Raw genomic sequence first — 22,863 nt, 5'->3', positions numbered from 1 at the left:
ATTATGGCTGCAGACGTATATGGTGTTCTTTTAAATACTGATCTAGGATATGGTTGGGACCGTGCAGCTACTTCTGATGGAAGAGTTTTCTTTATAAAGTGAGTAACACTTTTAATTAACTGAGACTCTCGAGTTGTTCTAACAGCTATAGCGAAGCTGGCTGCAACCCCTCGACTATTCTTTAATCATGTTTTAAATGATTACTATTGATTATAGAATTATGAAAATGTATTATAGATCATTGCTTAAAGAAATTGTATGTTCATATCTACCATATTGATGAGAAGCGAAGCACTCCATATACCAATGATATACAGGGGGCTGTATATCATTGCATATACCTTATATTTGTTGGAAACTCTTGAATAGCTGTATGTTATAAAATGGCTTATTTACAATATTACTGTTTTCTGGTTTTATATTGTCAATGTTCGTTGATAAATTGATTTCGCTAACGTACGTTATATGATCTTATGCATCAGTAATATTACAACTACCGGTATGTATTTCGTCTGCCGCCTTACAGTCATGCTGAACAAACTTTACTCCTCTTCAGTTCGTCTGTTCCTGCCGATGCAAAAACGAACTTTTGCTTTCAAAAACCTGCTGAAGCATGAACAACACAGCTACAGTTGTGTACTACTGTAACACTACCCATCACTAATCGTTTGTCTATAGTACCGAAGAAGTATAATAATAAGCTACCAATTGAATGACTGATTAGTTACAATGCATGTTTAAAACTAGCTTTTGACTAGACTGTCTTTAACAGATTTTAATTCTGTGAATAAAAATCTATTACATCAGATCATGAACCAATGATGGTTTTGCTATTAGTCAGTCATAGCTAAAAGTTCTTGCCAGCTACTGTAACAGTGATATTTATATTTACTCTCTATTGCCTTATAACTTCATTGTAAGATAAGTTTCACCAGGATGGCTGTAAGAGAGGCATGATATAGTGGTTCAAGTTCATTATCTGTGGAGCCCATTTGTTGTGACCTTGTTGTGACCTTTTATCGCGATGTTGGAGCATTGGTTATGAGTCCACTATATTTAGACTGTTTACTGGTTGTGCTGTTTTTTATGAAGTTGCCTGCAGTAGTCATATTATTTAGCTATATAGTCGAATATCAATATAGCATTTAGACTTTTTAGACCTCGGATCAAGCTGTCTGCCAATATGCCAACACTCCTTTTCCTTTCATCAATTTTATGTTTGTGAAAATTTCAGTTTAACCATGGAAACCATGACATTCTTTACCAACCGTTGCGTAGTCGTTGAATTTGTGCAATAGCTACCTCTTAATTAATTTTTGTCATTTTACATGTGTGATAAACCAAAGTGGCACTGCCTTTAAAATCAGCTGTCAATAAAAAATTATTTTTACAAACTGTGTATTATGGATGCTATTACTATCATTTTTTGGTTACTAGTAGATTTGATAAAATGTACCTACTACAAGATGTTCTAAAATTTTTATTGTTCAATTACATTAAACTTGTTGTAATATATTAAAAGTATACATACTTAAGTTGACTATAAGTATACATACTTAAGTTGACTATAAGTGTACATACTTAAGTTGACTATAAGTATACATACTTAAGTTGACTATAAGTGTACATACTTAAGTTGACTATAAGTGAACATACTTAAGTTGACTATAAGTGAACCTAAAGGTTTGTCACTTTTTGAACCTTTCTTGCACTTTCTGCAGTGACTACGATGAGATAACAACTTGGATTAACCCAGTGACCGGAGAGCCCGTTCAGAGTGGCCATGCTACTTCACTAGGTGTGTAAATATTGATTGGCTTAATTGTGTTCAGCAGTGGACTCCATTGGCAATTTATTCTCATTTGTTTGTCTTGTGGAATTATTGAAAAAGTTTATCACGACATTCCTTATGCAAACTCGTTTAGTATAGAAAATATTTCAGACTTGTCCAATTTCACTTTCGAGCGTAAGGATAGACGAGTGAATAGGTTTTGTGACGACAAGAAATGTTTCCACAATATGTCATTTATCTGACAGATTTGAATCATTGATCTTGTTTGACATGAACTAAAAACCAACAAATCTTTATGCAATTGGAGCCGGTTGGTAAACAGATATGCATTGTGATTGTTCTGACTCTTTGTCTTACATACTCTGTCTATTGTGATGGAAAATGTTAGGAATTTATATTCTATCCTGAGTAGTGACTAACCCCTCCCCCCTCCTTTTTGTCAGGTAGGTTATTGTAGTACTCTTGGCGCTTGATCAATGTCAGTGTACAGTTGCAGCAGTTTCTACGCAGTACAAAATTAGCTTGCAGCAGTTTCTACTGCAGTAAAAAGATTAAATTACGGACAGGTTGTGAAACCCCATGGAATTATTTAGCACTGACTAAAACTACAGCTGTAACAGTTTTTAATGGCTAGGCTGATGAGAAATATATCATGCTGCCGTGACAGGCCTTGACAAGTCATTGCATAAACACTTTTGTTTAGGTTTGCCTAGGGGATGGGAGCTTGGATACACTCCGGAAGGCATAAGATATTACATCGAGTGAGTATATGTAATAAGGACTTCATTTATGCAGAGTGCAATGTTTTTACTGGCATTGATATATTTGTGACATCGAGTCCATTTTTCATCGCATGACCCCTTTTCGGTTTTTTAGTGAAAATTCTTGTTCCGGCAGATAAAGCTCCTATAGGTATTTTAATTCCAAAGCCAAATAGGTTCACGGCTATCTGGCTATCTTTTGTTTGTATAGCTCAATTATCCTCAACTGTTTAAATGCTTGGAATGTCTGGTGGGTTAACATTTTCCAAAATCTAGCCTCAAGAGGTCACAAGCTACTCTGGAAGCTTGCCTGGTTGTTGTCCAAATTCGCCTCTTTTAATTTGTTGTCCATTAAAAGCTGTCACGGCGGCAGCGCACTTAACTTATTTTACAGAAAACCATGACAAGACAAATACTTTCATGTTAATCATGATTTATATGTTTTATAGATTATTAGCATGCATGCTCACAAGGTCAAGGACAAATATAAATGATTACTTTTATAACTGTGGGTGGTTATTAGCTTGTCTAACCAAAGCTGTAGGTTGTGGTTATTGAACCTATGTTTATCAACTGCATTGTTGAGGAATTTTAATCTTTCTAATGTCGCTGTCTACTAGTCTGTTGTAGCGCTGCTGGAATATTTTAAAAGGCGACGGTTTATAATGGCTAAATTTTGTTTTAATTCAAATTGTTGTAAAATCACCATACAAATCTCTCAATTTTTACAGTCTTAGAAATATGAAACAGTCCGGATTTTAAGTGTTTTTTCCTTGTCTGCTTCAAATATAAAGTATTATGAAGGGAGGACAAACATTCATGTCAGCAGCATATGAACATGTCATCGTGCAAAGACAGCCTACGGGTGGTGACTCTAAGTTTGCTTTAGACATAAATCCAAATATGAGAAACACATTATGGTGTAATTATGTTTGTGATGAAGTTATAGTTTGTAGCATTATTTTGTCACACATTTAAAAAGCGCTGACTCGTTAGTGTTACACTAGTTTATCACGCTCAACATTGCTCATTCATTCTGCTTGATTTCTCATGAGTCATACTCCTACCCATAGAGTTATCTTCTACAGAGATAACTAACTCTATGCTTCTACTCAGTTAATTCTTTGTAAACTGTTTGCATTCATGTCCTTGGTCACTGATTATTGGTTTAGTCGTTTATAGCTGTCTAGGAGTGACATCACAAAGCAACACACCCTTTCTCACCAACATGTTAATATTGTCTGGTCGCTATTCTGCGGAATGGTTTGTCATGAGTCGTCCCCAAACCAGCCTCTAGCCTCCCTATTCTGACTTATTTCTCCTAAAGTAAATATGGTCTCTACGTCAAGATGGTCTCATTACAGTTCCTATATGTGTGTGAATTTATACAAGTTTAAAGATCTTCAAACATAGCTAACATTGTATGTGGTGCCTCTAACATTGTATGTGGTGCCTCTAACATTGTATGTGGTGCCGCTAACATTGTATGTGGTGCCTCTAACATTGTATGTGGTGCCGCTAACATTGTATGTGGTGCCTCTAACATTGTATGTGGTGCCGCTAACATTGTATGTGGTGCCGCTAACATTGTATGTGGTGCCGCTAACATTGTATGTGGTGCCTCGGCGTTTATATCAATGTTTGGCTAGCATTCGATCATCCCAGTCAAAGAATACCTCATGAAGCTATTCCATCTGTGTTCTTCTTGATAGATGCCTTGTCCACGAGCTGCCTGTAAAATGAGGTCATCCACAGCTAGTATATCCCTGATAAGTTCACTGATGTAGCCAGCATGTCTTGTCCTAGTTGATGTGGGTTTGGTTGATGATACTGCCCTACAAATAAACTAGGATTGCATACTGTATCAACAGCTCAGTGTATTATAGAGTATAGCGTGTCACGAATGGATGTCATAAACATTGATTATGCTGTTACACCCTGATGAAAAATTCCTAAAATGCTTTGAGGAAATCTAACATCATGTCCTTTTTCGTTTTAGGTTTGTTATGATGAATATAGAATTTCCAAAAGTCGCTCTTATAGCCCTTTTGTTTTTATTTGACTGAAGTTCCAGATCTTTCTGCAATAAAATATGTAGGTTGTTAAACTGGGATAAGTTATCACCTCATGAGTCATTTCATTGTTAAAACGCTGTGGCGTGCATCAACATATAGGAAGCATTAAAATTCATCGTGTATGTGTTATTCACAAATCTTACCTCCTTTCCTAACTTATCCTTTCAGCACTCAAGTGCACCTTACTTTTCATTGTCCAAGCAACAATAATCCTATCTTTAACCTGACCTATCATAAATGATAATTGTGGCATTGTCTCACATACGCTTATTCATCCCTTTTAGTCACAACAACAGACAGACTACGTTTGTCAACCCCAGATCTGGTGTTGCCGAGGCCCACAAAGCGGAAAGGCAAGTATTCGGTGTTGGCTAGTCTCCTACACCCCAAGTGTTTGCGCACGCCATGACTGCACGCTATGGATGGCCTACTTGCTCTAGTATCAGCTTACAAGCGCATTGCCCAGTTTATTTATTTTGAATTCCGCAGTGTCTATGTCAAGCTTCGCTTTGTTATGCATTTTACTGGCTGCAGGTGATGCCACAGCGCTAACGCACATATCTCATCTTGTATACCTAACCAGATAATTTATTGCTACATTCTGTCCATTTCTACCGTCTTCTTGGTTCATCCCTTTTGGACTTATTGCCCATAAATAACTGGTTTAGAGCGCAACCTGTCTGTTAGACAATTTTTATGCGCTGTGTGTTGTTTATGCAGTGTGGAGATAGATGTCCTTCACCCATTTGCCACACGTATGAATGTAGAACATGGTTCTTCCATGCCAGCTCTGCATGCATTGGATACCTCAGTCAGGTAGTGGTAGTGCGCTTAGATGAGTGAGTTGTTTTCCCTTGCTGGTTAGCTCTAGAATTACTGTCTGATTTCTAGTAAAACAAGTGTGCATGAACACATAACTCTATACTGATTCGATGGTTATAATGTGCAGTGTGACCTCTAATGCGCTTTGCTTCTGCTTTGCCAAGTGCTCAGTGAAAGGTTAGTCCTTCCTGTGGTTCTACAATTGCACCTTCTTCAACAGGGTTCAGTGTGCTGTGACCCCATGCCTCCTAACCTTCTCATCATCTTGTAATCTTTGAGCTGGGCATTCCTATTGACTGTCTCACGAATTTTGCCTAACATTTGCATATGTAATTCTTTCACCCACTTGTCTTACTTTGTTATGGGTTGAAGATGAGCAAGGGCTTCAATGGCTAACAGTCAGTAACCCTCAACCGCTTTTTTATCTTGCAACTTTCAGACCAACCCAAGGGATGGCTTTAACACAAGCTAACCGATCTCTTGATCAACTTAACTGTTCCATGCCCGACTCACCGGGCCAGTTCCATCACCCATACAGTAGCTCGACAGACGGGTTGGATGCGCAACCAGATCTTCAACGATCTCTAACTCACCTTGCGCCCCCACGACAGCAAGGCCGTCAAGGTCATGGATTTCAGGGGCGTCAGATTAAGGAGCCGGTTGACACAGCAGTGTAAGGCTTCAAACACGTCTGCTGTCACCGCTTGCTTATTGGCTATAGCACCTTTGCTCTTTGGTGACTGGCTTTATGCAATGAACTTTGCTTTTACTGTGTTATGCTCACTATCCAGTTCATCCATTATTTTATTATTTCCTTTGTAACATTTTATTTTAGCGCGTACAATGCTACACCGTATACAGCGAGACTTGGGTCTCCTGCTAACCCAAAGTTTCTTACCAACTCACCCATAACCAATAAATCTAAGTCTGCGTAAGTTTCATACGTCTGCCATCCGTCAGCCTTGCTCTTTCCTAGTCGCTAGATTTTACTCGTCTCTGCATGCTGTTCAATGCGTATAATTGCACTTTTTTAGTGACAGATCTTCAACCTGGACTCACTATATTTCTCAGCCAAAAACTACATTTTTGACTAAAGCACTCAGTAAATGTCAAAGTAGTTTGTGTTCAGAATGCCATGATGTCTTTTCAGGCAGCTGTTATCTTCATGCCCATAAAATGTGTCAACTGTGTAATAAATGTGTCAACTGTGTAAAATAAATCCATCCGCATCACTACTTTGTCTAGCTTGCAAATTTGCCTTTAAAGTCTTGCCAGCTTTTTGGTAGTCTAGATTTTGCATGGTTTAACAGGGTACTGATGTCTTGTATGCACTTATACATTCAGCCATCTCTTCTTGACTGTTTGCTGACCTTAACTTTGCCATTTCTAGCCGAAGTTTGAGTCATTCGCCTTCCAAGCGAGGCTCAATGAAGCGGCAGTCGTCGACGAAAAAGATGAATGGACCACAAGTAAGAGAACGACCACAGAATTTACCCGTCTCTATGAGAGGATGGCTTCACAAATTTGTAAGTTTGCATTCGCATTTTAGGAGCTCAGAGTGCTGTAAAGTCTACATAATTGTGATAGTGATTTCTGGTCAAATAGTTGTGTTTCAATTTGGACTAATATATCTTTGGAATGTATATATAAGTTGATACTCTCACACTTCTTAGTATCTGACGTTTTCATTTTCACTAAATATCTTCTACTGTGATTTAAGTCTAGAAACTTTCTTAGTTCGCTCGTTTTGTTTTTATAGCGCATCGCTTGATACTTCAGGTCTCTCTCGCTTTGTTACTATGGTTACATATCATTTTACTCATAGCAATGTCACTATTGCAGCGTCTCTAAACACGCTGAGTCAATAAAGCTTGAAAAACGATCATATTAATTAACGCAGATATGCACTTTCACTTTATAACCTGGGTTGGAAATTTAACAACTACGAATTTTGTTGAGGTGCGCTTATATGAAATATTGTGAGAGACTGCTATCAAAGCATGTAATTAGTTGCGTTTGAACATATTGCAAAACCGGCCGGGCTAAAGAGACAAATGTAAAAATTGTAAAAATATTTTTATTGTAAATATCTTTATTGTAAAAATCTTAAAATGCATGTTCTTTAAGCACCGAGGTCACACTTCAAATATGCAGTATATGGGAGTCACCTTTCCTTGTCCTCAGCAGTTTAGGTAGCTCCCTCGTATTCATATTGTTAAGATGTTGCAGGTGTCCAATAATATTGTTTGTTTAAGCAAAGTGTAACAACATAAAGCCATAGTATAGGCTCCTCATTGCCTTGTACCCATAATGCAACAGCGCCTTTATCATTGTTATCAAGGAAAGGATCGTACATTTTTGCTTGCTATGTTGGTGGTTTCATAGTGTTTCTAACTAAATGTTGAAACATTAAGTGATGGAATATTGCTGCCTCACATATCTGCGGCTATTTCTTTTGCTGTCATTTAATCTCTATATATAACTCTCACTCCACCATCTAATTATGGTCGTAACATTTTTGTAACGAAAAGGGTTTGATCTCAGAACTTTCAGTTTTGGAAGCCTCGAGCTTATCCAATAAACTACGGCGTTCCACTGAGCATAGTTATCAATAATGGTGAAGATATTCATTACATCGGTTAAAATATGCATCAGGATGTTGCTTCACACGACGATTACCAGCCTCACTAGGTGAATGTCCGGCGTTGCACAGGTAATAAAAACAGCTTATAAACATTTGCAGGGAATGTAGTGTAAATTTAATGTAGTAGGCAAGGTAATGTAGGTAATGTTTATAAGCTGTTTTTTATTATCCGTGCAATGCAGGGCATTCAACTAGTAGTTATCATATAGACAGAACTTATTAAATTTTGTACTGATAGAAATGATGGTCAATATTTACAAAAGGCCATCATGCTCATCCTTGCTATTCATCCTATTTTGAATTGTAGGAAAGTGGACCTGCCGGTGTGAGAACATGGAGACGGAGATACTTTGTTCTCTCCGAGTTCTGTCTCTACACATATAAAGGTACAACTAAGAACAGACAATTACTGCTTGGCTAGCTTCGATATTCCTCATACAACTATAAATGTCATATAGGTTGTATATTTATTGATTGAACTGTGCTCTAGATGTCTGTGAGTTTAAAAGGAAAATGTGGCTTAATCTGTAATGAATATGAAAGATGTTCGAAGCTTTAAAGTTATGACAAAACATTTAAATGACATTTTTACTATGTTTAGATGAGAAGGAAGTCGAGATACTTGACTCTATCATCTTGCCGAGTTACAAAGTGTCAGCTGAAAACAGGTATAAGAAAGAATTAGGATTTAAGGTCACCCATGAGAACATGAAGACTCAATACTTCGCAGCCCCAGACCGTGAGAGTATGAATAACTGGATGGCAGCACTCCAGCTCGCTACTGCTATGCAAAAAGACAGCAGAGACAAGAGGTGAACTATTTTTTGATATACAGTACACCCTCAGGATACGATTACCCTGATATACGATTTTTTACCTTACAAATTGGAACATGATGATTTTTTCACCTACCATGTGAATCTTATTTCACCATACAAATTGAACAGAATCTTCGCCCGAGTTCAAATTTGTTGGGCGGTGTGCTTATCACATATGCCAAAATAATAAAGACATCGAAATGCTGTTTGATGAAAACATTTTCACAAGTCTGAAAGAGAGACGATGACCGATTTCTCTCAGCTGGGAAATTCTCGTATAAAACAGTAATGCTTTCCCTTGAAAATCAGTAGGAAAGTGGGAGTTGCAATTCTTTCGAACAGTGGTCCAACAACTTCTCTCAACCTGCTAACAAATCCATTTCATTACGAATACAGCATTGTTCGGGCTTTTTTGCCGAAATAGGTTGACAAAGGTTTTAAAATGTACGCTAAAAGTTATAGCGTAATGAAAAACAGAAACGACTAGTGATAAAATACAAATGATAAAAAGTTGAAATTCAGTAAAATAACTAAAAATACATGTATACTAAAACTTAAAGTGTGTGTGCGTGTGGTAAGCTAATTTTATTTGAGGTGAATTCAAAGTTTATGTTATACGTATGTCTATTTAAAGCTAAGAACTCTTTACGGTGCGTACTGGTACATTATAATGTTACATTTTATTGCAGATCATAACCAATAAATACAATAAAATTACTGTAGGTATGTAACTATAGTTACTAAGGTTATAATACTATTTTGTTACTAGTTTTTAATATGTACAGCACTTACAGACGGTTCCCTACTTACGAACATTCGAGTTACGAACAACGGTACATACGAGCGCATGTACATTGTTCGTAACTCGATTAACTTTCGAATTATTTGTTTGAACTTTGTTTGAACTTTACATACGTATTGTAAAGAGATTTGCCAGCCTTTACTTGGCAAGATCTCTACTAATAAATAAAGATAAGAGAGTGCCTGTAGTTTCATTCAGCTTTTAATTAGCGAAGGAAATTTCATCAGCCGAGGAGCATACGGCTATCTGCTCTGCTCAACTAAATGCGCGCACTCATTTATATACAATAATATCAACCGTTCCGGCTAACGGCAAACGGTAAGAACACCGGCTAACAATGTGAATGAATAGGACCGCTAGCGCGTTGGTAAGACAACAATCTAAGTGACGATAAGTGATGGTGTTATGACGGTATATCAGATATAACAATAGCATAACGAGTGAAACAACGATATAATAAACGGACAACACATACAAAAAATAAGACAACAACGATAAGTGATAGCATAACGATTAAAACAACATTATAATAGAAAGGACAATAAATAAGAAATGCAGTGTCATGGCCCGGCGTCCACCAAAGTATTATTTGCCTTAAACATAAATTATAATACAAAATATAGCACTGAAGCAACTTACGAACAAATTCACCTTACGAACAATCGTTCGGAACGTAACGCGTTCGTAGGTTGGAAACCGTCTGTATATAAAATTTTGACGATTTTTTACCATGGGATGGTTGCATTATATTATTACTATGGTTTCTATACATCTACATACGATTTTTTCACCATACTATGGCAACCCTGGAACGGATCAGAATGGTTATCTTGAGGGTGCACTGTACTGTACTCACTTCTCGTCAAAGGACTGGCTGCAGAGCTACTAGTGATGTTTGTTCAAGTACCCAATTCAGTTTTTTCTCTATAACATGTGTTGTGCAGCTTCCATTTTCTTGACTGTATCAAATTTTTACTTTTTTTTTAAACTTTACATTTAAAGTACAGTGGAACCTTTACTTACGAAATTATTTCGTTCTGGAAGCCATTTTATCAGTAGAAAATTTTGTAACTAGAAACTCATTTTATCATATGAATATCCTAATCCGTTTCAAGCATCTACAAAAATCAGATATAACATTAGTATAAACTATAAATATATGTAATGGTTAAAACCTGTGACAAATACAAGTTAGAGATGTTATTATATAATAAATAGAGAAAGTACACAACGGAAAAAGAGACAACAGAGAAATAACTAATAAAAACTATGAACGATATGTTTGTTTACCTTTGGGGTTGGCCATTTAGACAAGGCTAAGAAAATATCATAGGAAGTTGGAGCATGGCGTTTAGAAGAGATGGTTCTTATATTGTTGGCTTGGTTTTGTTTTGTTCAGAATGTTTTTAAAAACAGTAGAAAGATTTTACACGGGCGCGAACTAAAGAACTGATCATACACAAGCGCAGAACTTGAATTGCTAGAAATAAAAGTTGTCCTACCATGTATGTGATGTATGCGATATATGATAACTTTAATTTATACAACGGATGAAAATATAGCACTGTCATCTACTGACTTGCTAGAAAAAGAAAATGAATAAGGCACGTTCTAAGTCGTACACACGAGAAGCAAACGGGTCAAGGCATGAACCTAACTAACAGGACAAACTACAAAAGGCTTTTCGACCTTTCGTATCCTTCGTAAGACGAAGATTTCTGCCAAAAGACATTTCGCTACATGAAAATTTTTTATGTAGAGTTTTTCCGTAAATAGAGACTCTACTGTATGTGGTTATGCTGTACATGCTTGTGCATCCTATATGATCCAAACACACTTGTTCGTCAAATATGTTCACTACTATTTTAGTGGCACACTAGAGTCAAACAGGACTGAAGGCGATGGTACTGACTCTCCTGGAGTTGCCTCACCATTTTATGACCAGCGCAGCGGTAATCGCTTTTCTGCACCCCCTCACTCCTCAGTCGCTTCTCCTATGCGCTCATCTCAAAATCGTCCTCAGTCATACAATGTAGTAAGAGGGAATGACCCAAGATCACCAGAGGCAGAGGATCATTGGGCTGGTCCATCTTCTGCTCCATATGAGGCCGACTGGCAGGTGAGAGAGCCATATGATGAAAGGGATAATTCATACATAGCCAGCAGGTCTTATACCCCACCCGTGCCCCAGTATAATGACTATGAGTACCAGTCAGGGCCGGGACAACTCCCTCCATCATCTCACAAGGCGAGTAATTATGACTATGAACATTATAATAACAGTTACTATCCTCAGCCGCAGTCCATGTCTGAACAGAGGAACTCCCAGTTACAAGCTGGTCACAGACCTGCTTACCCTATGATGAATGATTACGGGGTGGATGCCACGCCGCCTCAGCATGCGCTTAATAGAGAAGATAGAGAGCCTGCTAGAGATTATTCTGCACTAATGCCAGGCTATGAGCATAGTTTGTCTTATAGAGATAGAAGCTCAAATAGCGCGGCTTACACTAGTGGCTATAGCGCAGAGCAGCCCCTGCATGGAGACACTTATCAGCAGTACGAGGGGGTAATGTACCAGCCTATGTAGTCTCTTAACACTCTCATCTCGATAAGCCTGAAATCTCATTTTTAACGTCCTTATCAGAATACTGTTTGAGAATTCTCAGGCTTGTTTAGGATGACTTTCGCTCCTGCGACTTGCACTAACAAAATAATTCAACAGTAATCAGCTTTAGTGTTTCTGATTCTAACACCTGATGTCATGTGAGAGTCAGCGTGTCTGCTCTTCCTCTCTACAGATTGTCAAGTCTATTTTAATAAATATCAGCTACACCTGATGTCATGTGAGAGTCAGTGTGCCTGCTCTTCCTCTTTATAGATTGTCAAGTCTATTTTAATAAATATCAGCTCCACCTGATGTCATGTGAGAGTCAGTGTGTCTGCTCTTCCTCTCTACAGATTGTCAAGTCTCTTTGTATAAATATCACCTCCACCTGATGTCATGTGAGAATCAGTGTGTTCGTTCTTTCTCTATACAGATTGTCAAGTCTCTTTGTATAAATATCACCTCCATCTGATGTCATGTGAGAGTCAGTGTGTCTGCTCTTCCTCTCTACAGATTGTCAAGTCTCTCTTAATAAATATCAGCTCTACCTGATGTCATGTGAGAATCAGTGTGTCCGTTCTTTCTCTATACAGATTGTCAAGTCTATTTTAATAAATATCAGCTAAACCTTTTGGTTGTTGGACTGTAGATCGTTTGCATGGTCTTTCATCAGCTCTTAGAGGAACCTATTGTGCCACCTTTTGTACATGTACCTTCAGTCCTGCATGCTAGCTTTTCAACATTTGATAACTGTGACTAGCGTTAGCTCCTACCTCTAGCAAAAATATAATACATTCGCTTAGTAATAGGGTGAGTGAGGAGTGTCGGTGACTCAGTGTATAATGGTTTGGCATGGTTAATCTAGGCTAATGGTGTGTCGGTGAGAGGTGAACCAAGAACACCCCCATCTGTGGTGAGTCCTCCATGGAGGCGGGACAATCCTCACACCCCAACTTATCGACCGCCTCACTATGAAAACATTTCCTCCAACATTGAACATCGCCATACCGCACCTCCGCTTGATGACTTGGACAGGATCACTCCGCCTCCTCGTCCCGAGAAGTTTGTACCTAAACAAAGTAATATTGACATGGGCAGTGCTGAAAGTGACATCACAGAACCAAGAAGGGTCCCAGAAAGTGTAGGTCAATCGCATTCGTTCGCACTTGACCCACAGAAGTGGAGAGATGAGCTGCAGGCACGAACCAACACGTCAAAGCGCGTTGATGATCCTCTGATATTTCAATTTCCTGTGCCATATCGGCAGCCTGACTGGCTTCAGGTATAGCGAGTGAAGGCTGAATTTTGTGCTGTGGCGGGTGATTGTGATTTACAGCTAACTCTCTAACAACAGGCTTTGAATATTTCTGCAGCGTTGTTGACAGCTTGCAGCCTTCTCCTACTTCTAATCCGCTAATACTGGTTCTAACCTTTCTGGCAATCGCTCCTAATCATTCTTATTTCCTAGAATGGCTTGTGTTAACTCCTGTTAACACAAACCGCTCAATGTTAACCGCTGTAACTCCTGATTTCTTGACTGGAATGAGGATTGGTACACAACATCATCCACTACTTGGCAATATTTGATTGCTAGATGAAGACTTAAGTTCAAGTTATAATAGCGGTTGGAGTCTCAGGTTTTGCCCTCATGTTGTAGACATCACAGGCCGGACATCAGTCTGTGCGAGGCCCTTTTCCTGCTAAGGGTCATCAGCCAATCAACTACCGCCCGAATCAAACTCCTATGATGTCCACGAACAATAGTAACAACAATGTTAAAGTCAATGGGCATGATGTTTCTCATGCTAACAATACTGGTAAGCCTCTTTCTTAATGTTTTCAGCTTTATATGAAGATTTTATTCCAAACTAGACCATAAATCGTACGGTCTTTCCTTTTCTAATGGTCTTTCCTTTTCTACTGAAGTTCAAAATCATACTACACTGCATAGCATTCTAATCAGCCTTTTGCTTCCCTGAAAGTTTTCCAAGTTCCGAACCTTTCCAATGTTATATAGATCATTTGGGGACACTAAACACTTCTGCAGAAAATAGTTGTGTAATTATTTTTTTCACTAGAATCCTGCATTGTTTTAGAAATGAATATTAAACAAATAGTCCTACAGTAAAAGAATTCCAAAGGGTTGAGAGTTGCATTTACCTTTACCATTGACTGTATAAAATTCTTTAAAACATTTAAACCACCTAACTTGTTTAAGGTTTCTAAACTGGAAAAATGCACTGACAAATTTATAGTGAAGTCTTGTCGCAAAGATAATGTTGGGATTCTTGGACAATGTTTATATATTTTTAGTAGATAAAAGTATTGGATTGCAGAGTATTGCGAAAATAGCTTCTCATTTTAAGGTCAAGTTCGCACAATAATAAGTATCTCTTGGTGCGTGTGTGTCCTATTGACCCTTCAGTTGTAACAATGTAGTTCTGTGCTGTGCTTATTAGTAATGGCTTCACTTCGTTAAAAAGAAATGACATCAAGTCAATTTCACCTTTACTAATATTAGAACTACGAATAGCTTTTTGTTGTTAAGGCTATAAAAATAGTCTGTAGCAGTATCCCGTTTATTTTGAAAGATGAAAAAAGATGTATTGGTTTAAAATGTAGTCTTTTCTTCTGCGTTACGCTTAAGTTTCTAAGAATTCCGAGTCTGTTTTATTAGCAACTAGGTGATTGCTCGGGTAATAAAAGTCTTTGCACGCAGAAAGTTTATTTAACATATAACAACAGTTACCATTCTAATTTTTAAACTACATATCATGAGGAAAATTTTTTGTGCAGGTCAAATAAGTTTAAAAAAACAACTACAAAAGGGTTTAAATGTAAATATGAAATAATTAGCAAGTAATAGCTAAATTAAGTCTGTTTCGCTACAATTACAATAAAAGATGATTAGGTAATGATACAATTAATACAAACTGAGAAAACAAATTAAAAATCCTGAACATGTTGAATTAATAATAACAATTTCTGCATAGAAGCGTGTGTGTATAAAAAAATGTTACTGTTACAGCAGAAGATACCCATCAAAACTTTGAATACGACGATACTGGTACCTCTTGATACTGGTACAAATGTAAAAATGAGATATCGTACTGTCTTTGTCTGACCGAACTGAGAGAGAATGTAGAGGCTATCCTACTCGAGATAATACAATTGTCAGCCTTGACTGCGATTTAGCAATCGAACCTTACGAAAAACCGGAAGTAGAAGTTAACGAAAACCCAAAAAACAATTGCGTTTCATAGAGTTAATAGGGTTTCAATGATTATGTCATTTAGTGTGTGCAATCAAGAAAAGGGTGTATGCAGTATACATGTATAGTAAGAGCTATAAATTGTAAGAGCTTTTGTAGACTCGTGGTTAGACAATTGGATTATGAACCCTCGGTTATGTTCTTCGTGAGTTCAAATCCAGCAGAATGCAAACTTTTAATTCCAGAATTTTAATAGCTATAGCTGGACATACCGAAGGACGGACAGACGACAGATTTTGAGATTTATATATATAGATTTGTGGATGTAGCAGTGAGTTCATGGCTAGTGTAAAGTTTCAGATAAGAACCTTAGCTATTTTCATTGTCAGATAAGATTTGTTTAAAATTCCGCATCAACCATTGTCCTCGGCACAAAATTTTTGTATTTATTGGCTATTTGGTCTAGATTATGTCTCCTGATACCTTACAAATCTGTTTTAAGGTGTTCCTGCTTTCAAACCTCCTCCTGTAGTGGTGACTCACAGCCGTCCCACTTCTAATGACTTGGTTGGCAAAACTGTAAGTTATATTTAAAGCTCTGTCAACTTAAGCCTGGTTCATGTTGGACATTGCTTGTATCCCTCTAAAATCACTTCTTTTTTGTGCCATTGAAGTTATGTTCACATGTACACATATTGAAGTTATGTTGATATACACACATATTTAACTTATGTTGGTATGTTCACATATTGTGAAGTAGATATAGTGTTGATTTAAAAGTCAAACTTTACTTGTATATTTGTGAAATCAGTGGATACACACACTCATTGACTATTACTATTGAAAATTTGTTTGTAACTGATCGTGTCAATCTCCAAACTTCTATATATACGTGTATATACACACACATTTATTTTTATATTTAGAAATATATAAGTATATATCGGCTATATATAAAATTGTTATATATAAAGTGTGTGGTTATGTCTACTCAAGTTCGGGTCTCCTACTAGAGACCTGGGAGTCTGAGCACTTCCCTCAAGATCTTAGCCATTCCCAATAGCACACTTCTCTGCAACCCACTTATGTTGACTGTTGCCGGTATTTGGACAAGGAACTTTTGATGTGCAGGTGTTATTGCACCCAATGCTTTAATGACTATCGAAATTGCAGTTGTTCTTATATTGAGCTTATGGAGACTGTGTCAAGGTTCATAGGTTCAACCAGATTTGACAAAGCCAAACATATCTGTGTTCCGTTATGATGTCATTTTTGACATTCAAGTACCATATATTCTGCGCTCACATGATGTTCAGTGTTTGGTTGTACTTAGTGTTAAGTGTTACTTAATGTACTTAAGATTGAGTATTGAAGTTGACACTGTAATGACCTGATGAGTAAGTTTTATGACATACGAGTTTGATTGCGCAATCATAGTCAAAAGGATGAGATTTTTCTTTTTTTCAACTGGTTAGTGGGACGAGTTTTGTTGGCTTTAGTTACAACAAATAACAAAAAAATACAAAATTTACGAATTCAGTTACAAAGAGTTTGGGGCAACAGATTTTGATGATTTTGTGTTATTAAGTGAGCGTAAGAAGGGGAACATATTTGATTTTCTTTAATATGAGCGACGCGTGTTACAGTCAGAGGAGCTCGTACTGCTGCTGATAGAGCTGAGGCGGGAACAGACCCAGTTTGAGTCATCGATTGCAGAAGCATCGCGTAAGCTGCGCCAAGCTAAGGCTGAAGTTGATAGACTACAGTAGGTATTCCCAACATTTCTCCATCTACTCAGTGAATTGTACGTGCATTTTTTAGTTTCGGTATTCTCCGTAATTAATAAACGCAACATACAAAGACCTCTCTTGTAACATTGCACCCTATTACTGCAGAGCTCGAAGAGAGAACAGTTATTCAATACAAAGAGATATGCAAGCGCTGCAAGAGTACATCACGTCTAATGAGAAGCAAATAGAGATGCACAGACCGCTCATTCAACTGGTAGATAATATGGTGAAGATGTCCAGCACTCCCGGGGAAGGGGTGAGTTTTATTCTAGAGAGTTTTAAAAGGCTGTTCAAGTTGTGTTAGCCTTCAGCTGCAGGTGTTTCTCGTTCCATTTAGAATGCGGAGAGGCCATTGAGACAAATGGAAAGAAGAGAAATACCGGTTGCAACTCGGGACGACCTTCCCAAGGTCAACACATCGCAGTTGGATAAAAAGCTAGAGAGTCTTTATCGGTCAGAGCAGAACATAGAGAAACACTCTATGACTATAGCTCAGCTCAAGGATAGAATGGTGAGAATGTTTCATTTTCTTGTTTTAAAAAAACCATTTTGATGACGTGTTACTTTTGTCTTTTCAACTTTGGTATGATTAACCTCTAAGTGTAATGTGAGAAGAATATTACTAATTTTATAGCATGTGACAATAGAGTGCGTGATACAATGAGGTATTACAATAGAGCGCTTCATTCGAGTATGAGAAGAGGATAATACAATAGATGGCAAGACAGAATAGCTCAATAGTTTAACAATAGAATATGCCGATAGTGTATTACAATGCATATACAAGGCAAACAAAGGTTCATCAAGTGTTTGTTCATCATCACTCTGCTGAATACTAAAGGTCAAGGAGGTGAGGAGAGCAGGATGATGCAGTCCTAGCACTGTTCGTACCAAAATGCTCTCCTGTACTGGTAGGGTGGCTTATTGTAATGGAGTTGTGTGCCCTATGCGTAATACATTCACTTCTAGCGATGCGCGGCATGCACTTTGTGTGTACAATGGCCTGCATGTTTATCATTTACTAAATGCATAGACTATATTTTCTTTGCTGCCCGTATACTGCATCAGCCATCACTGTTAGAATTTTCTACTGCATTCTGTATTTGCATGCGGACTAGCTTTCTTGCCTGAACTATAATTGGTAACCACCTCGTTGCTGTTTGCATTATATGGCAAGGTTAAAATCATATTGTTTACAAGTGCTTCCTTAACTGATTGGTAAATTTTCACTTTTTGTAAATTTAACTGTAACGCAGTATATATTCACAATATATGCTTTTCCAATTGGATAGATTAGATATTCTAGTCATATTTCCTGGGTGATGGGATTACTGTTAGCCTTAGTGATCAGTAAAAGTAGGTGTTATTACAGATCAGACAATATCAGGCTTAGCATTCATGTTCCCACAAATTGGAGTTGTCCTATCCATAATTATGATTCCAATTATTTTTGGGTAGAGAGGAATAGAAGATGAGTTATTAAAAGTGACAAATCTGCTGGAGCATGGCAACAACTACCCTCTGCATGTGACCAATCGAATGTTAGATGACAAACGGAGGATGGAGTTTGATCTATCACAGGCATGCTATTCACGATATCATTGAGACCAGGCGTTGTTGGTAGAAATTTCTGCCTGGCTGATAGAGTTGATTGAAGTTCTCTCTCTAGATTTTTGTTTCATAAACACCATTATTTTCATTGCTTGATATAGGTGTTTCAACTTTGATAACTTCACTTGATTGTTCCAACTGTCTGTAAACCGATTCATTGTTTCTGCATTATTCCCGAATGCTAGCATTAAATTGATCCTACTTCATCACAGATTCGAAGGCAGCTTTCTGCAGAATTTCGGCAGATGGACGTAATGACCACTCAAAACACAAAGCTGCAGGAGGAAGTGATGGCAATTAAATCGCAACTAGTCGGGGAACCCGCCAGAGTCCGCAACACGGTAAGTTTTAGGAAAGCACACACTCATTAATAATGGTAATGTTAACTCTTTCGCTACCGCATTAAATTCTGACCGAACGATTATTCTGCCCCAATTAATTCAATCGCATTTTCGAAAATCTGATATACCGCTAGTATTTAAGCAATATTTCGAGAAGTAAAATGGATATCGTTTTACTGTAAAATTCTCTACAAGATAAGTATAAAATCGTTTAGTGAATCCCACTCTTGCCAACTTTCTGACGCTTTCTTTGCGTTGAACGAACGCGGTGTGTTTTTTATTGCCATGACGAAAACGATCTGGTTTCCCGTTTTGAGAAATAGTTAGAAATGGAATTGTTGAGCCAAAAAATTTTTCTATTGGTTGCACGTGATTAGCTTAAAGGTTGTTTTATTGGAGACAAAACTTGATTGGTCTAGCTAATGTGTGGGCTTCGTAATGAAAAAAAAAGTGAAACCCTATTGATAAGCCAATACATCGGCTTACGGTCAGTACTTACATTACCGTGAAAGCCGATACATCGGCTTGCGGTAGCGACAAAATCAATGGCATGTTCAACGGTGTGATGAACTTGACCAGTGCAAATTCTTCAAATGCAAATCTGTAGTTTTTATAAGGTCTTTAGTAAGCAACTGGTGTACTAACCTAATTTGTTGGGGTGCTGCTTTTGCGGCCTCTATAGCTAGTGTATGACGCAGGCAACAATAATTCTAGTTGAAATACAGAAAGCAGTTATTATAGTACAGTAAAACCTTGAGGTACAAGCTTAATGCGCTCTGGGACTGGACTCGTATGGCAATTAACTCGTATCTCGAATCAATTTTTTGCATACAAAATAACTAAATCCAGATTAATCCGTTACCACTCTTTCAAAAAACACCTAAAACAGTATATTACTATGCAAAAAAATGTTTAAAATTGTTCTAATTTACCACCTATGCTCACAAAGTAACAAATACATATTTAGTGGTTATGATCTGTAATAGAATATGGCATTACTGTGTACAGTACTGAGGAATTCCTTATCTTCGAGGCAGACAGTAGTGGCAAACGGCGGAGTGAGAGAGACTTCACGGCGACACGTTTGGCATGCTACACTTTTATGACACTCTGTAACATAACATATACTTTAAGTCTAACTTAAATAACATTAACTTACTAGACATTCTTAAAATAAGTTTTAATCTTTACTCCAAACTTAGTTTTAATTTTGTTTTCATGTTTTTCCAGACTTGTCTTCATGTCTCTCTAGCTTGACTCTTTTCGTCCCCCTTTTTTTATTTGCCCCACCTTCACTTTTAGCCAGCCTGTTTAAATCCTTTTTATTCGACGAGCAAGACCAAGTACATGTAATGCTGTTCTCAAAAGCGCCCTCTCGCATATTTGGCCGCTTGACTGCTGTACCGGAAACCGTCTCATATGAGCATATCTCAAATTTGTTTTGTATCTCAAGGCAAAAACATGCTCGGAATTTTTCTTGTATTTCAATTTCTTCGTATGTTGGGACAGTCGTCTTTATTCACTTACACCTTCAGCATTTACTAGTGAAGCAATTGTTAGTGATGGGATTATTAGATGATCTCATGATCAGCTGATTGAAAGGAGCGATTAGATAACTCAGGCAGTTTGCACAAAAAGCTTAGCTAGTTTGGAATGCTAACTACTGATTGTAGAGGTAATCCATAGTTCATGTAGACTTTTCAAGGCCTGGTTAAACAGGCTTCAACTGTTTGCCATTATGTAGGTAACTCATACCGTGTTGTGACACATTTAAATATGGGATTGTGCAATTCTCAGATATGTGCCAATTGAGTTTGGAATCTACCGCATTAGCAAGTCTGCCTCTCAGACATTTTGCAAAACTAGCCAGGGAAACTGATACACTGCTGTCATTTGCTGATTTCACATTAGTAAATACAGAGATGGCATCATTAACACCATAACAGATTTTCATAGTTATATGAGTTTATCTCATGGGAATGAGTCAGTGTTCATTTGCCTTCATCTGAATCATATTCATGCTAAATCACTCAATTCTTTAGGCAGGCCTAGTCTTGTCTTGTTTTCTGCTGACTAGGCTTGTCTCGCCCTGCGTATCACACCTTATATATACTTATAGATAGTCTTGTCTCACCCTACATGGTATACCTTATATATACTCACTTATAGATAGTCTTGTCTCACCCTACATGGTATACCTTATATATACTCACTTATAGATAGTCTTGTCTCACCCTACATGGTATACCTTATATATGCACTTGTGGATAGTCTTGTCTCACCCTACATGGTATACCTTATATATACTCACTTATAGATAGTCTTGTCTCACCCTACATGGTACACCTTATATATACACTTGTGGATAGTCTTGTCTCACCCTACATGGTATACTTTATATATACACTTATAGATAGTCTTGTCTCGCCCTACATGGTATACCTTATATATACACTTATAGATAGTCTTGTCTTGCCCTGCACAGTATAAATCTACCCTATATACATTTTCCCAGGGTCATAACGAGAGCTTGCAAACACTACAACAAAAAGTGCAACAGTCACAGCAAACTGCCAGTGAGTTACAAAAGCAAAAAGAGGTTCTCTCTGATGCTATGGCTGGTGTGAGGCTGGATCGAGCACCACCACGTTCTAGTACATATTTCGAGACTGATGTTGATACAATGGCTTCTAGGGATTTGTCTGGAACACAGGTATATGTATAAGCATACTGCAGGTATGCATAGAGGTAAATACGGTATAGGTGAAGGTCAACTGCAGGTATATAAAAACAGTAATCTGCAGGTATACGCAGAGAGGCACTACAGGTATGTATAGAGGTAAGCTGTAGGTGAACCAATAGGTTAATTGTAGGTATGTGTAGAGGTTAACTGTAGGTATGTGTAGAGGTTAACTGTAGGTATGTGTAAAGGTTAACTGTAGGTATGTGTAGAGGTTAGCTGTAGGTATGTGTAGAGGTTAACTGTAGGTATGTGTAGAGGTTAACTGTAGGTATGTGTAGAGGTTAATGAGAGGTATGTGTGTGAGTTGACCGATAGGCCTGGCAAGATAACTTTGATTGTTCATGAAATTCATAACTTGTTTGTGTTTGTGGGATATCTACTACAGGGTAACTACTTTCTGTTACAGCCCAACAATGTACGACGCCCTGACAGCCTTGGCTTATCACAACCCGCAACTAGCCTCAATAACTCACTAGGTAACTAGGCTTTCTTTAATTTGCCTTCTATTTTTTGTAAACTTGATGTGTTTGCTAGTCAGCGTTTTTGTGTGAAATATATTTGAGATACTGTCCATTCCAGTTTGCTGCTTGGGGGTGGCACGTCATGTTTGTATAGATTTTTCGCTGCTTTAACTCCATAGAAAGTTAAATGATCACTGAATTGCCTTGATAAATGTATTAATACTTTTATAAATTGCAATATTTTGTACATTTATCAAAATATGACTCATTTGAATGGCTAGCGCACATTATACATCTCTATAGAACTTGGTTGATGATAAGGTATCTGCGAAGTTTGCTCTTTTTTTGTTCAAGATATTCTGTTTGCCCTTTGCAACTACTAAA

General features: G+C 37.7%; 1 protein-coding gene across 7 annotated transcripts in view; it reads left to right on the top strand.

Moving 5' to 3' along the window:
- Position 1: 1 nt before the first annotated feature.
- The window catches only part of LOC137410650 (pleckstrin homology domain-containing family A member 7-like), a 29,055-nt gene continuing 6,193 nt past the window's right edge, over positions 2-22,863 (top strand). For 3 of the 7 annotated variants that reach the window (XM_068096108.1, XM_068096107.1, XM_068096106.1), the window contains exons 1-20: positions 2-98; positions 1,722-1,798; positions 2,496-2,553; positions 4,913-4,981; positions 5,890-6,123; positions 6,286-6,381; positions 6,841-6,976; positions 8,402-8,480; positions 8,696-8,906; positions 11,584-12,283; positions 13,188-13,604; positions 13,980-14,139; positions 16,036-16,112; positions 17,180-17,298; positions 17,429-17,579; positions 17,661-17,834; positions 18,782-18,904; positions 19,147-19,275; positions 21,791-21,988; positions 22,425-22,494. In XM_068096108.1, coding sequence (XP_067952209.1) covers positions 4-98; positions 1,722-1,798; positions 2,496-2,553; positions 4,913-4,981; positions 5,890-6,123; positions 6,286-6,381; positions 6,841-6,976; positions 8,402-8,480; positions 8,696-8,906; positions 11,584-12,283; positions 13,188-13,604; positions 13,980-14,139; positions 16,036-16,112; positions 17,180-17,298; positions 17,429-17,579; positions 17,661-17,834; positions 18,782-18,904; positions 19,147-19,275; positions 21,791-21,988; positions 22,425-22,494 — 3,373 coding nt within the window. In that variant the 5' untranslated portion in view covers positions 2-3. The remainder of the gene's footprint in view (positions 99-1,721; positions 1,799-2,495; positions 2,554-4,912; positions 4,982-5,889; positions 6,124-6,285; positions 6,382-6,840; positions 6,977-8,401; positions 8,481-8,695; positions 8,907-11,583; positions 12,284-13,187; positions 13,605-13,979; positions 14,140-16,035; positions 16,113-17,179; positions 17,299-17,428; positions 17,580-17,660; positions 17,835-18,781; positions 18,905-19,146; positions 19,276-21,790; positions 21,989-22,424; positions 22,495-22,863) is intronic. The other 4 variants (XM_068096109.1, XM_068096110.1, XM_068096112.1 and 1 more) reach the window with 4 other exon arrangements.

This window comes from Watersipora subatra, chromosome 1, assembly GCF_963576615.1.
Source record: "Watersipora subatra chromosome 1, tzWatSuba1.1, whole genome shotgun sequence".
Taxonomy (NCBI): domain Eukaryota; kingdom Metazoa; phylum Bryozoa; class Gymnolaemata; order Cheilostomatida; family Watersiporidae; genus Watersipora; species Watersipora subatra.
This window is presented reverse-complemented; position numbering and strand designations above follow the sequence as displayed.